The sequence below is a fragment of the Balaenoptera borealis genome, assembly GCF_965194805.1.
Source record: "Balaenoptera borealis genome assembly, chromosome: 13".
In the NCBI taxonomy this organism is placed as follows: domain Eukaryota; kingdom Metazoa; phylum Chordata; class Mammalia; order Artiodactyla; family Balaenopteridae; genus Balaenoptera; species Balaenoptera borealis.
Window position 1 is genome coordinate 54,521,763 of NC_138870.1, and position 13,230 is coordinate 54,534,992.

At 39.3% G+C, this 13,230-nt stretch overlaps 1 protein-coding gene across 1 annotated transcript in view; it reads right to left on the reverse strand.

Moving 5' to 3' along the window:
- The window catches only part of WIF1 (WNT inhibitory factor 1), an 85,025-nt gene extending 83,556 nt beyond the window's left edge, over positions 1 to 1,469 (reverse strand). The window contains exon 1 of the mRNA XM_082351269.1: positions 382 to 1,469. Within this exon, the coding sequence (XP_082207395.1) occupies positions 382 to 529 (148 nt within the window). The 5' untranslated portion in view covers positions 530 to 1,469. The remainder of the gene's footprint in view (positions 1 to 381) is intronic.
- Positions 1,470 to 13,230: the final 11,761 nt, after the last annotated feature.

A 13,230-nucleotide genomic window follows, 5' to 3' on the forward strand; every position in this document is an offset into this window, starting at 1 on the left:
GCACCTGCCTTCGTACCAATTGATATTCCTGTGGGTGATAAAAATGATGCCAAAGACGCATGCTTTCAGGGAAAAGGACTGGACGTGAAGTTAACTGGTGCTAGCAAATGCTGGGTCCACCTAAAAACGTAGGATTGTAGAAACTAGTAACAGCATGATCAGAACACTAGATCAGCTTAAGTCTCTTGAGAGAGAAGTTTCTACCGCTTTTAGATGGAAAATAGCTAATTAAAAGGGGGAGACCAATCTTCCTTGGAAATTAAGCTTTGAAAACATACTAAATGTATGCATCTCTCCTCCTTTAATGGAAAAGCTGGACAGAGAGCGAAGACCCAGGCAGGGGAAGAGGCAGAAGCTCCCGTGTTAGGCGCGAAACCTTACCTATGAGCACTCTCGCCTGGTGAGCATCGATCCACAGGTACAGGCTTTCCTCCCGCGGCTGCCCGACCTCCGCCCGCAGCACGAGCAGGCACGGGAGGATGCTCCAGACTCGGAGCGCGGCGGCAGGGAAGGCGCTTCTCCGGGCCATACTACTCCGGACCTCCTGGCTGGTGGCTCTCGCAGCTGAAACTCCTGCCGCACCTACCCAACCTGCAGCCGTTAAGTTGTCTCTCAACCGGAGCCGTTCCCGCGTAGACAGCTGGGCGTGTAGCCTCCCGGCTCTGATGCGAGTGAGCGTGAGGAGGAAGAGGAGGAGGGAGTGGAAGAACCGGCGAGAGCAGGGCAAGGGGGGTGTGGAGAGCAGGAGGAAGAGGGGAGAGCAGAGACGCAAGACTGGCAAAGCAGGAGATGCCAGCCCGCCGAGCGAGGCCAACAGTCAGAGGGTTAAATACAGCGGGAGAGGAAGAGCGGGAAGGGCCGGCGCAAGTGCGCTGCGAACGAGGAGGCGCTCGGCCCACTCGGCCGCCACTGGGCGGCGCTGGGGAGACGCGCGGGGGTGGGGCGGCGCGGGACCCCGGAGGCCGCGTCCACGCCGCTGTGCGCCGCGTGGGAGCACGCACGAAAGGCGCACGTGGTGGACGGAGATGCGGAGAAGGGCGCTTATAGGCGCCTCTGGGACGTCCCTCGCTTCTGCCTCTGGCCAGACGAGGCAAGAATGGAGGGAAGTGGGGTGAACGGACTTCACAGGGCTTGACTGAGCGCAGATGATAATGATGATAACTCTCATTTGTACCCCGGGGCTAAATGAAGGCGCATATTCCTCCACTTCTCCCTTTCCGCTACTGTCATTCCTACCTCTGCAAACCCTATCCTCACCCATCCGCGCTAGGCTGACACGGCGCATTCCCATCCATTTAAAACCCGAGACGCGACCGTCCAGTGGTGCCCTGATGGCTGGCGTTCAGGATGGCGGGGCCGTGGGGTTTCATTCCTCACTTGCCTGACACCGTGGTGGATGCTTTTTAACAGCTGTGGAGGCTCTTCTCCCTGCTCACCGGAAGCACTTGGAAGAGTTCCCTGAGCTCTGGATGACAGGCTTACCTGACCTGCTGGCGTAGGGCTTCCAAAAGTTGTGAATATCTTCATAGTTGCCGGTATTTTAAGAAATTTGGAGGCGTGCCGTGCTGGTACTGAAATCGCAGGCGCTTTAGAGCAACACCAAGGATCTGGCCTTGCCTGTGGGAAGAGTAGTTGGCTGGCAGTGGGCTCCAGCCCAACCACACCGACTCGACCCCAGCAGAGAGGATTTGTTTTACCCCCTGCCTAATCCCTTGGATGAGCAATGAAAACGGAAGCAAAGGTTTTTTTTAAAATTTTTTACACTTAGATTTCAGACTCAGAAAAGAGTTGTTTACTTCTGCATTTTTTGGCATCCGAATGCTGGACAAATGTCCCAAGGATTGAGCATCTGGGGCTGGGCGTGTTGTTTCACTCAGTCCCTTGCAGAATAGTGGATACCTCAAGAGGGGAGAGCAAACCGGCAACAACGGAAGAGAAGTGGAACACGTGCATGAATTCAGCTAAGCGTTGGGTCATGAGAAGTTACTAAAAAGAACAGAATATGTATTTCCAATTATGAAATGTTTTCAACTGTGCATCTGTTGATCTTTGAAAAGAACTAGACGAAATCTACAATGGATTTGAACTTTGTGTTTTAATTGTAAAAGTACTTTAAGTGCTTACTTAATCCTCACAACTCTTTTAAATAGGTACTATTATTTTCCTATTTTATTGATGGGGAAACAAGGCTCAAAAAGGTCCAGTAAGTTAGTTGACTGTGGTTACCCAGTGGTAACTATGGTTACTTACCGGGTCAGAGGCAGAGTCAGGGTTCAAATTTCCAGGCACTCTGGTTTCAAAGCCTATTCTCTTAACCACTATACCTCCACTGATAAGTAAATCATAATTAAGTCTGTTTGCATCCAAAGCTTCACAGCCATTCTTCTTTACAATAATATTTACCTCTTTTCAAAGATTTCATGAGTTTTTATTTCAGTGAATATTCATTTATGTAATGTATTCATATACATTCGGCAACCCTTAAAGCACTTTAGCATTGTAATGCCAGTTGTCCCCCAGTTGAAGATAATAATTTTGCAACACAATGGACATTCTCCTTTACTCCAGAAAGTTGTCGTTTTAATTGAAAATATTTTTTCCCCTCAGTAGTGTTCAAACCCCTACGACTCTTGATGCAAGGACTCCCTCTACAGGTTGTTCTAATCAAATACTAACTGAGAAATAGCCTTCATAAAATTTACTTTTTATGTAGAGAAAAAGAGGGACTAAATTCTCTCCTAATTCACCTTCCTCTGAGTGAGGTCCTTCTGCAACAGTTGAATTTGGTGTTGGTGATGCTGGTAGTATATCGTGCTGTAAGGAATTTTTCTTTCCAGAACAACGGGTCTCTGTTCGCTTCTCCCCAGCAGTGGACACTTAGAAAAATTACATTTTATGATAGAGAAAAGTGTTATTTAAAAATATTGGATTTGGGCTCTTTTGGTTTTTAAAGGGAAGGAAGGAACCAGTCAGCTATTTTCAAGAGTAATATGGTGTATCTTTTGGGGGAAGGTCCTGGACTCTCCCTTCTATTGTTAAAGAGCAAAGAGGCTTTTTCATTCAGAAAAAAGTCATGTTTTAAAATTTCTCTGCTCAAATAAAAATGCAACAATATTTATTTGCACATGATAAAATGTTGGAAATAATATGCTAGGAGGTATTGCGAGTTAACTTCATTTAGTTTGAAAATCCTACCATTTATTTTTCCAGTCCATTATCCTTCCTTTCCTTGTGTAATTCATTCTTGTGAATTACATTTGCAGGCAACTTCATGTATTTGTTCATTAACTCATTCACTCATTCAACAAATATTTATTAAACACCCATTTCGTGCAAGACACTGTCCTAGAAACAACAGGAAAGACAAAGCCGGTGAAAAATATCACAAAACTACATGAGAAACAAAACACGATCCCAGCCCTTGAAGACCACTGGAGCTATTAAAATGAATAAGATAAGTACCCAAGTAACCAGAATTCAAGGCAGAATACAATGATTGTTGACAAGACAAAAGGACTGGAAATTCAAAGGAGAAATCTCATATCTGGGATTCTGAAAGTTTTTTAGTTCATTCATTCATTAAAAAAAAACACTGACTGTGTGTCTGATGTATGCACTGCACAGGTACAGGGGATAGGAAGGCAAGTAAAAAGACAGCCCCTGCTCTTGAACGCTCAGTCTAACAGGGGAGATTGTTAAGAATGAACAATAAAGAAGAATGAATGCCAAGATGGGGATGTGCACAGGGTATTTTGGGACTGGGAGAGAAGTCCCCTAATGCAGACTGGGTTCTGGTAAGACTTCCTAGGGGCCAGGGTACTTGAGCAAGCAGTTCTGAAGGTTAAAGGGGGATTGAACATGCAAGGGAGAGAGACAAGGGATGTCCAGCAATAGTGAGAACAGAGATGAGAGAAGGAATGGTACCATCCAGGACCTGCATGTACTGATCTGCAGTGTGATGAGGCTGGAGTGGGGGAGAGCGGGATGGATGAAGCCAAAAAGGGAAGTAGAAGTTGGTTATGGAAACGGTGCTGAGAAGAATTCTCAGTAATTTATGGAGGGACACTGTCCTCAAGGAGGTGGAGCGTAACCCCCCACTCTTAAGTGTAGGCTACGCATAGTGACTTCCTTTCATAGAGTTCCATATGGAAAGAGGTAAAAAGAGTAACTTTACAGCGGAGAGACCTAACAGACATGGGTGATCTTGTCCAGGTGATCAAGGTCAATATCAACAGTGATAAGTCATGCTGATAGTATGTACCCTGGATATGATGTGATGAGAATGGTACTTCACCTCTGTGGTCTTCTCTTAAAAACCCGTAACTTCTGTCTAATCATGAGAAGAATATCAGAAAAACCCAATTGAAGGACATTCTACAAAATACCTAACCAGTAATCCTTAAAACTGTCAAGGTCATCACAAACAAGGAAAGTCTGAGAAATGGTCACAGCCAGGAGGAGCCCAAGGACACACGACAAGTAAATGCAATGAGGTATCCTGGGTGGGATTCTGGAACAGAAAAAGGACATCAGATAAAAACTAAGGAAATCTGAATAAACTATTAATAATAATGTATCAATATTGGCTCATTAATTGTGACAAATATACCATATTAATGTAAAATGTTAATTGAAGGAAAACTGGGTGTGGGATTTATGGAACTCTCTGTGCTACCGTTGCTATTTTTCTGTAAATGTAAAACTGTTCTAAAAAATAAAGTTTATTTAAAAAAATTAGGGCTTCCCTGGTGGCGCAGTGGTTGAGAATCTGCCTGCCAATGCAGGGAACACGGGTTCGAGCCCTGGTCTGGGAAGATCCCACATGCCACGGAGCAACTGGGCCCGTGAGCCACAATTACTGAGCGCTCCGCAACAAGAGAGGCCGCGATGGTGAGAGGCCCGCGCACCGCGATGAAGAGTGGTCCCCACTTGCCGCAACTAGAGAAAGCCCTCGCACAGAAACGAAGACTCAACACAGTCATAAAATAAATAAATAAATAAATAAATAAAAGAACGTGAATTAAAAAAAAAAAAATTAAAAAGTAAAGTTTATTTTAAAAATGAATGGTAGACCTAGATACATTCAAAAATACTAAAATACTACGAAAAGATGCTCAACATCACTCATTATTAGAGAAATGCAAATCAAAACTACAATGAGGTATCACCTCACACTGGTCAGAATGTCTATCATCAAAAAATCTACAAACAATAAATGCTGGAGAGAGCATGGAGAAAAGGGAACCCTCCTACGCTGCTAGTGGGACTGTAAATTGGTACAGCCATTATGGAGAACAGTACGGAGGTTCCTTACAAAACTAAATATAGAACTACCATGTGATCCAGCAATCCTTCTCCTGGGCATATATCTGGAAAAAAACATATTTCAAAAAGATACATGCACCCCAATGTTCACTGCAGCGTTATTTACAATAGCCAAGACATGGAAGCAACCTAAATGTCCACTGACAGAGGAGTGGATAAAGAAGATGTGGTATACATACGACCCAGCAATCCCACTACTGGGCATATACCCTGAGAAAACCATAGGTCAAAAAGTGTCATGTACCACAATGTTCATTGCAGCTCTATTTACAATAGCCAGGACCTGGAAGCAACCTAAATGTCCATCGACAGACGAATGGATAAAGAAGATGTGGCACATATATACAATGGAATATTACTCAGCCATAAAAAGAAATGAAATGGAGGTATTTGTAATGAGGTGGATGGAGTTAGAGTCTGTCATACAGAATGAAGTAAGTCAGAAAGAGAAAAACAAATACAGTATGCTAACACATATATACGGAATCTAAGGGAAAAAAAAAAAAAAAAAAAAGGCCATGAAGAACCTAGTGGCAAGACGGGAATAAAGACACAGACCTACTAGAGAATGGACTTGAGGATATGGGGAGGGGGTGGGGTGAGATGTGACAGGGTAAGAGAGTGTCATGGACATATATACACTACCAAATGTAAAATAGATAGCTAGTGGGAAGCAGCCGCATAGCACAGGGAGATCAGCTCGGTGCTTTGTGACCACCTAGAGGGGTGGGATGGGGAGGGTGGGAGGGAGGGAGACGCAAGAGGGAAGAGAAATGGGAACATATTGTATATGTATAACTGATTCACTTTGTTATAAAGCAGAAGCTAACACACTATTGTAAGGCAATTATACTTCAATAAAGATGTTTAAAAAAAAAAAACAAATTAAAAAAAAAAAAAAGAAGATGTGGTATAAATATACAATGGAATACTACTTAGCTGTAAAAAAGAATGAAATAATGCCATTTGCAGCAACATGGATGGACCTAGAGATTGTCATACTGAGTGAAGTAAGTCACACAGAGAAAGACAAATATCATATGATATCGCTTATATGTGGAATCTAAAAACAATGGCACAAATGAACTTACTTACAAAACAGAAATAGAGTCACAGATGTAGAAAACAAACTTATGGTTCCCGGGGTGCAAAGGGGGATAAATTGGGAGACTGGGATTGACATATATACACTACTATATAGAAAATAGATAACTAATAAGGACCCACTGTATAGCACAGGGAACTCTACTCAATACCCTGTAATGACTTACATGGCAAAAGAATCCTAAAAAAAAGTGGATATATGTACATGTATAACTGATTCACTTTGCTGTACACCTGAAACTAACACAACATTGTAAATATCAACTATATTCCAATAACAAAAATACTAAAGTGCTGACATTTGAAAATCAAAGGATTTCTCATAAAAATTTGGATTTTCAGGTTCTCGAGGCTTTTTTTTGGCTTCTCATGGCTTTCTCAAGTAAAACTGAGACATCTGGCAATATTCCCTTCCAAGGGGATGTGTGTGAGTAGTGGTGTAAATACAGTTACAATATTCTTCTTTCCAGCCTGCTCCACTCATTTACTTGACTTGCTGGGCTTCTGGAGGCCCAGAAGTTTGCTACTCGCTACTCATGGCCTGCAGGAGAGGCCATGGGACAGGGAGTGGGAAGGTGCCTGAGGGGGCTGAGCCATCCCTCAGCCTGGAAGTGCAGTTGTGTGGGAACAAGGACAAAGCCTGCTGTAGAGGAGGATCTTGCCACTGCCCAGCCACCCGTTCACCCCAGCAAACTGCCATCCTGCTGGCCACTCTGCCTTGTGGTCTCCGCCAGAGCTATTTTGGTGACGACAGGTGTTGGGACCGAGACTAGGGCATATCAGCTGCACCCTGAGCTGCGTTTGGAGAAAGAGGGGAGCAGGCACCCCTGTAGCACACTGGTATGGAAAGGGAGCCACAAGACACAAGATAGCAAGTAAAGAGAGCAAGTTGCCAAGCCTTGTTTTAATGCAGCCCTGTTTTTAAAAACCAAACACAATATCTATCTGCCTATCTATCTATCTAGTTAATATGTATATAAAACCATGCAGAGAAAATGTCTAAAAGGTTGCATACCAAAATATTTCCAAGGGTAACCTATGAGGAGTGAGACTGGGATGAGGGAATGATTTTTCACTTTATGCACAAATATTTTCTGATATTTTTTTTAATGGGCAGATGCTCTTGTAATTAAAAGCCACTTTGAAGAAGAAAGGTTGTTTCTCTCCTGCTCAGTCAGTTTCTCTCAAAGTAGGCAGCTGTCACCACCCTAGGCCAGCACTTCTTGCTATGCTGCTTGCATACTTTATCACTTAAGAACTGTACATCACAACCCATGACAGCTCATTACTGAAGCACAGCACAGCTTGAGGATTCCTCATCAGCGCATGTAACACTCCTGCTCTTCTTTCCTCACGTGATGGCATTGCCAAGCAACCTAGCATATCTTGTCTTCCACAAACCATACCCATTATTTTCTGTTCATCCATGCTGTTTCATCCCTATGACATTTAACAGCACTATTTTTTTTATAATTGGGAATAAAAGGAAAACAATTGTACTGCCCAATATTAGAAAAATGGAAAACAAATTAGAATACTTTCATAAGATGAATTATTATTGAACTATTAAAATTAATGTTCTGACCTATGTATTCAACCATGAAACTATCATCACAGTCAAGATAAAATCCATTATCCATCACTCCCAAAAGTTGAACAAATCATATACTTTAAATATGTGCAGTTTATTATATGGCAACTGCATTTAATTAAATCTGTTTAAAAAAATTTTAAGAAATAAAAAATATTCATTTTTCATCAGGACACAAAAAACACTAACCATAAAAGAAAAAATTGGTAAATTAGGTGATATTAAAATTAAGACTTTTTTTTTATCAATAGATAGCACTGAGAATGAAAAGACAAGCTATAAAGTAGGAGAAGATACTTGGGCATATAGGACTCTTATCCAGAATATATAAAGAATTTCTACAAATTCATAAGAAAAAGGTCAAACAATCCGGTAGAAAAATGGGCAGAAGGCTTGAATAAGCACTTCACAAAAGAGCATATCTAAATGGCCAATTAACACATGAAAAGCTGCTGAACTTCATTAGCAATCAGAGTTAAAACTACAGTGAAACCAGTTCACTGCCATCAGAATGCTTAACATTAAAAAAGAAAGACTATATGAAGTTGGTGAAGAAGTGAAACCTATACTGCTGATGAAAGTGTAAATTAGTACAATCATTTTGGAAAACTGTTTGGAAATAGCTAGTAAAGCTCAGTGATTGCACTCCTATGGATAAGCCCAAGAAAAAAAAATGTGCACCTATCCATCCAAAGACATGCACTATTTATCTTGGCCCCCAAATGGAGACAACTCAAATATCAACAGTGGAATGAATTAATAAATTATTATTATTGGTATGATGGAATACTACACGGCAATGAGAATATGCAAACTACAATTACACACAACACAGATGACTCTCACAGACATCAGGTTGAGCTAAATAAACCGAAAGGGCACATACTGCATGATTCCATTTACTAAAATTCCCAAAACAGGAAAAACTAATATTAGAAGTCAAGATAATGAAGGGATTACCTTTGGAGGGGAGTAATGACTGGAAGGGGATGTAAAAGGTGCCTCAGGGTGCTGGTAATGTTTTGTTTCTTGATCTGGATGTTTGCTACATGGGAATGTTTATTTTGTGATAATTCGTTACATTGAACGAATTTATGATTTGTGCACTTTTCTATGTGTATATTTCAATAAAACATTTACTAAAAATTATTATATCATATAAAAAACAAAATTATAAAAGATAGAACACATAGGTGAATGTATGTATAAGCTTAGAATGGGAATGACCTTTCTAAGCAAGACACTTGAAAGCCATAAAAGAAAAGATAAATAAATTTGGCCGGAAAAAATGTTTTAAATAGCTATGTAGCAATTAATATAAAAATAGCTACACCATAAACAGATTACTGGGGAAAATATCTGCAAACATATGACAGAGGGATAATCTTCAAATTTCCAAAATGCTTATCCTTACCAATAATGCTTATGCTTACCATGTCAGCTAGTAGAAAAATGGACAACAATATAGATTTCTGTTTCACAGAAATAGAAATACAAAAGGCTAAAAGGTGCTTAACTTCATTCATAATGGAAGAGGTGCAAACCAAAACAATGAGATATTGTTTTATTTTACTGATGTCCAAAATATAAAAATTGACAAATATAAAATTAGATAAATTAAAAATTAGATAAATTTTAAAATAACTGAATATAAAGTATTGTCAAGAAAGTAAGCAAACAGATACTCTCATATATTATTAATGAACGTGTTAATCAACTTATACATTTCGGAGAATAATTTCTAATTTTCCAATATCCATCAAAAATTCAAAATGCATATATTCTCTGACTCAATAATTCCACTGTTAGGTATTCCATGAATATACATGGAAAAACACACCCAAAATACATTTACAAAGATAATTCTCTTTGTAATGGTAAAAGACAAAGAAACAAAAAACTTGAGACTATCTAAAGATCCATTAATAGGAAAGTAGTCAAAGTATGGTACAGTATTCAGTGGAATATCAGGCAGCCATTATCCAGAAAAAAGAAACTCTGTGCTGATTATGAAAGTTCTCCAAGATTCATTATGAAGTGAAGAAGATGCAAGTAAGATGCAAAGCAGTGTTTGTAGTATGTGTTCCTTAGTGTACATAAAAAATTAATACACACACAAACACTTAAACACAGATGTACATGTACATACAAAAACACAGACATCATCACCACGTGCACACATAGCCAGCCACACACACACATAAATTTATCTGCAGGAAAAATACATAGGAAACTTGATGCTAGTTTCCTTTGGTGAAAGGAACTATGGTTTAGGAAGAGTTTGGGGAGAGAGGATTTTTTAATTCTATTTTTCTCTATTATTTGAAATTTTTTAGACATATAGTTGATTTCTACTTTTTGAAATATTAATAGAAATTACTTAAGTAACATGCTATGAGCCATTTAAATTTTCTTCTCTTTGCTTTTCTGTTTTCAAAAATAAAAGTCTAAGAAATGTTTTTTTAAATGACATTTCCAAATACTTTCTGATAGCTCATAATATAATTTTGAATGAGAAAAATAACCCCAAGAAAAGAATGTTTCTGTGTAATATATAATGTGTAACATAAACACACAAAAATAATATAAAAATGCTCTGAAATGTTAATGAGAAATGAGAAACTTGCCCCAATGGAATAACCAGAACAATCCTGTACCTATATAGTAGGGAGAGGCAGACTAGATACAGACACTCAGAATATCAGCAGGAAAACCATGGAATATTGAATAAATGATATTGAGGCAACTGGTTTCTGCTGGGAAATAAAAGATCTCTATTTCATACCATATTCCAAAATAGGTGTCAGATAGGTTATACATATAAGTATATTTATGTATAAATGTAAATATTTATATATATTTAAATATAAAACAGGAAACAAAATACTATAAAAAAATATGAGTTAGTGTTTACCTGAGAAAAGGAGGAATTTAAGGCAGAAAGCATAAAGAAAAATGTTTAAACTTAACTACAATGTTCACTGCTATTTTACATATAGTAGTAAAAAACTAGAAACCACCTAAATGTCCAATCATCAGTTTTAGTTTAAATACAAATTTTAAAAAAACTATGCACAGTTAGGAGTATTGGAAAGTTACATAATCACATTTAACAACATCTATGATATACTGTTGAATGAAAAAAGATCCCATTAAAAATATTACGTACTGTGGGAACCTACTTAAAACGTGTGTGTGTGTGTGTGTGAAAATACATGACTGCAGGGATAATACTTCAAAATGTTAACAGTAACACCAGTGTTTATAGCATTATTCACAATAGCCAAATGGTAGAAATATCCCAAATGTCCTTCGATGGATAAACAAAGTGGTATTAACATACAATGGAATATTAACAAATTTCTTAAAAGGAATTAAATTCTGATGCATGTTACAACATAGATGAAACATGAAGACATTATGTTTAGTGAAATAAGACGGACACAAAAGGACAAATATTGTATGATTCCACTAATATGATATACCTGGAGTAGGCAAATCCATAGAGGCAGAAAGTAGAACAGTGGATACCAGGAGGGGAGGGAGAATGAGGGATTATTGTTTAATGGGTACAGAGTTTCAGTTTGGGGTGATGAAAAGTTCTGGATGCAGATAGTGATGGTTGCATAACAATGTGCATATTTCAATATTTAATGTAACCTTAAAATGTTAATAGTAGCTATCTCAAGTTTTTATTTTCTCCTCTTACTTTTACCTTCTTTTTGTTTGTTTTAATTTTATTTGCTGGTCATTATTTTCTAACATTTCTATAACAAAAAAGTTACTTATATATCGAAAATTATTGCTAAAATAGTAGTTATGGATTCTTATGAAAGGAATGAAGGACACTAACAGTCACATTAGTCACTTCTATGTAAGAGGCATTGGTTTTATTAATTTACTCCTCACAAAAGTTCTGTCAGGGGGTCACTATGCATATTCATATAAGAGGCTCAATGAGGTTAGGTACTGTGTATAAAGTCACACAGCTAAAACTCCACAGAGCTAAGGAAATACCTCAGGCAAGTTTAACTCCAAGTCTGTGTCAATGTCACACACAGCTTATGACTGTGGCCTTTTAAATTATTAAAGAGTCAGGTCCCAATGAAATCCCTAATTAAAATTCCTCCCAGACAGTCTAGGAAAACATTCCCTGTATGAGAAATTGTGTCAGGAACGAAGGCATTGAGATATGAAGTAGGAGCTGGGAGTTGACTGAGAGATGGACAGAAAGGTTGGACCCATCCAGGAATGTAATTTTCTCAGGCAAGAGACAGAATTGCTGAAAAGGAACTCAGAATACAAATGTGTTGTTTCAACAATAACTGGATAGTTCACATGAAAGCACTTTGTAACCTGCAAAGCCCCACTCGTAGCAGGTATTTTATGAGTTCCAGCAGCAGTGGTCTGAATAGCCAAGACTCAAGGCCTGGGTGTGGAGCTGCTCGCTCACCTGTATATCTGAGGCCATCCTCAGGACAGAGGAGTGGGAGGCTTTTCTTGTTGTGATCACTGATCTCTGAAGTCTCCAGAACACTATGAACCTTCCTCCCTTGATTCTTCTCTCCAGCTTATTTGCTAATCTGAGTTCTAGTCCTTGACGCATTCCTACATCCAGAAAGTCATCACAGACACAGACATCCTAGAACACAGACTCCTAAAGCAACGGAAAATTCCACGGGTAACAGAAGTACTATGTGAAGGAGCTTCATTCAGAATGAGCCTCAAAAAAGCAGCAGGACAGTTTTGACACAGAGCTTTGATGATGGCCATTTTGCCTAGAGCAGGTGCAGACACACCATTCTCCCTCATCCTTTTGACAGGGTTGTTTCGGGGCCAGTAAGAATGGGGCTGCTACCACCACAAGGTAACCCTCACTCCTTCCTTCCCTGAGTCCTTCTCTGTCTGGTGAGGTTGAGGGATGGCAAAGAGCTGGTGGGTGGGGGGAAGACATCTAGTTTGTATACCACTTGGGAAAAGGAAATCTTGTGTGTGATAGTTTCTAAACATTTTAGAAAAAAATTTAGGTGTGCGTTTGGCAATCCTTCTAAACAAACACACCAAAGATATACAAGGATATATATCATATATATGTACCAAAGACACATGTAAAAGATATACGTACATATGTATCTTCATCTTTACATGGTTTCTGTATGCATATAGATACATATCTTTCTATATATGTATCTATATATCTACAGCCATAT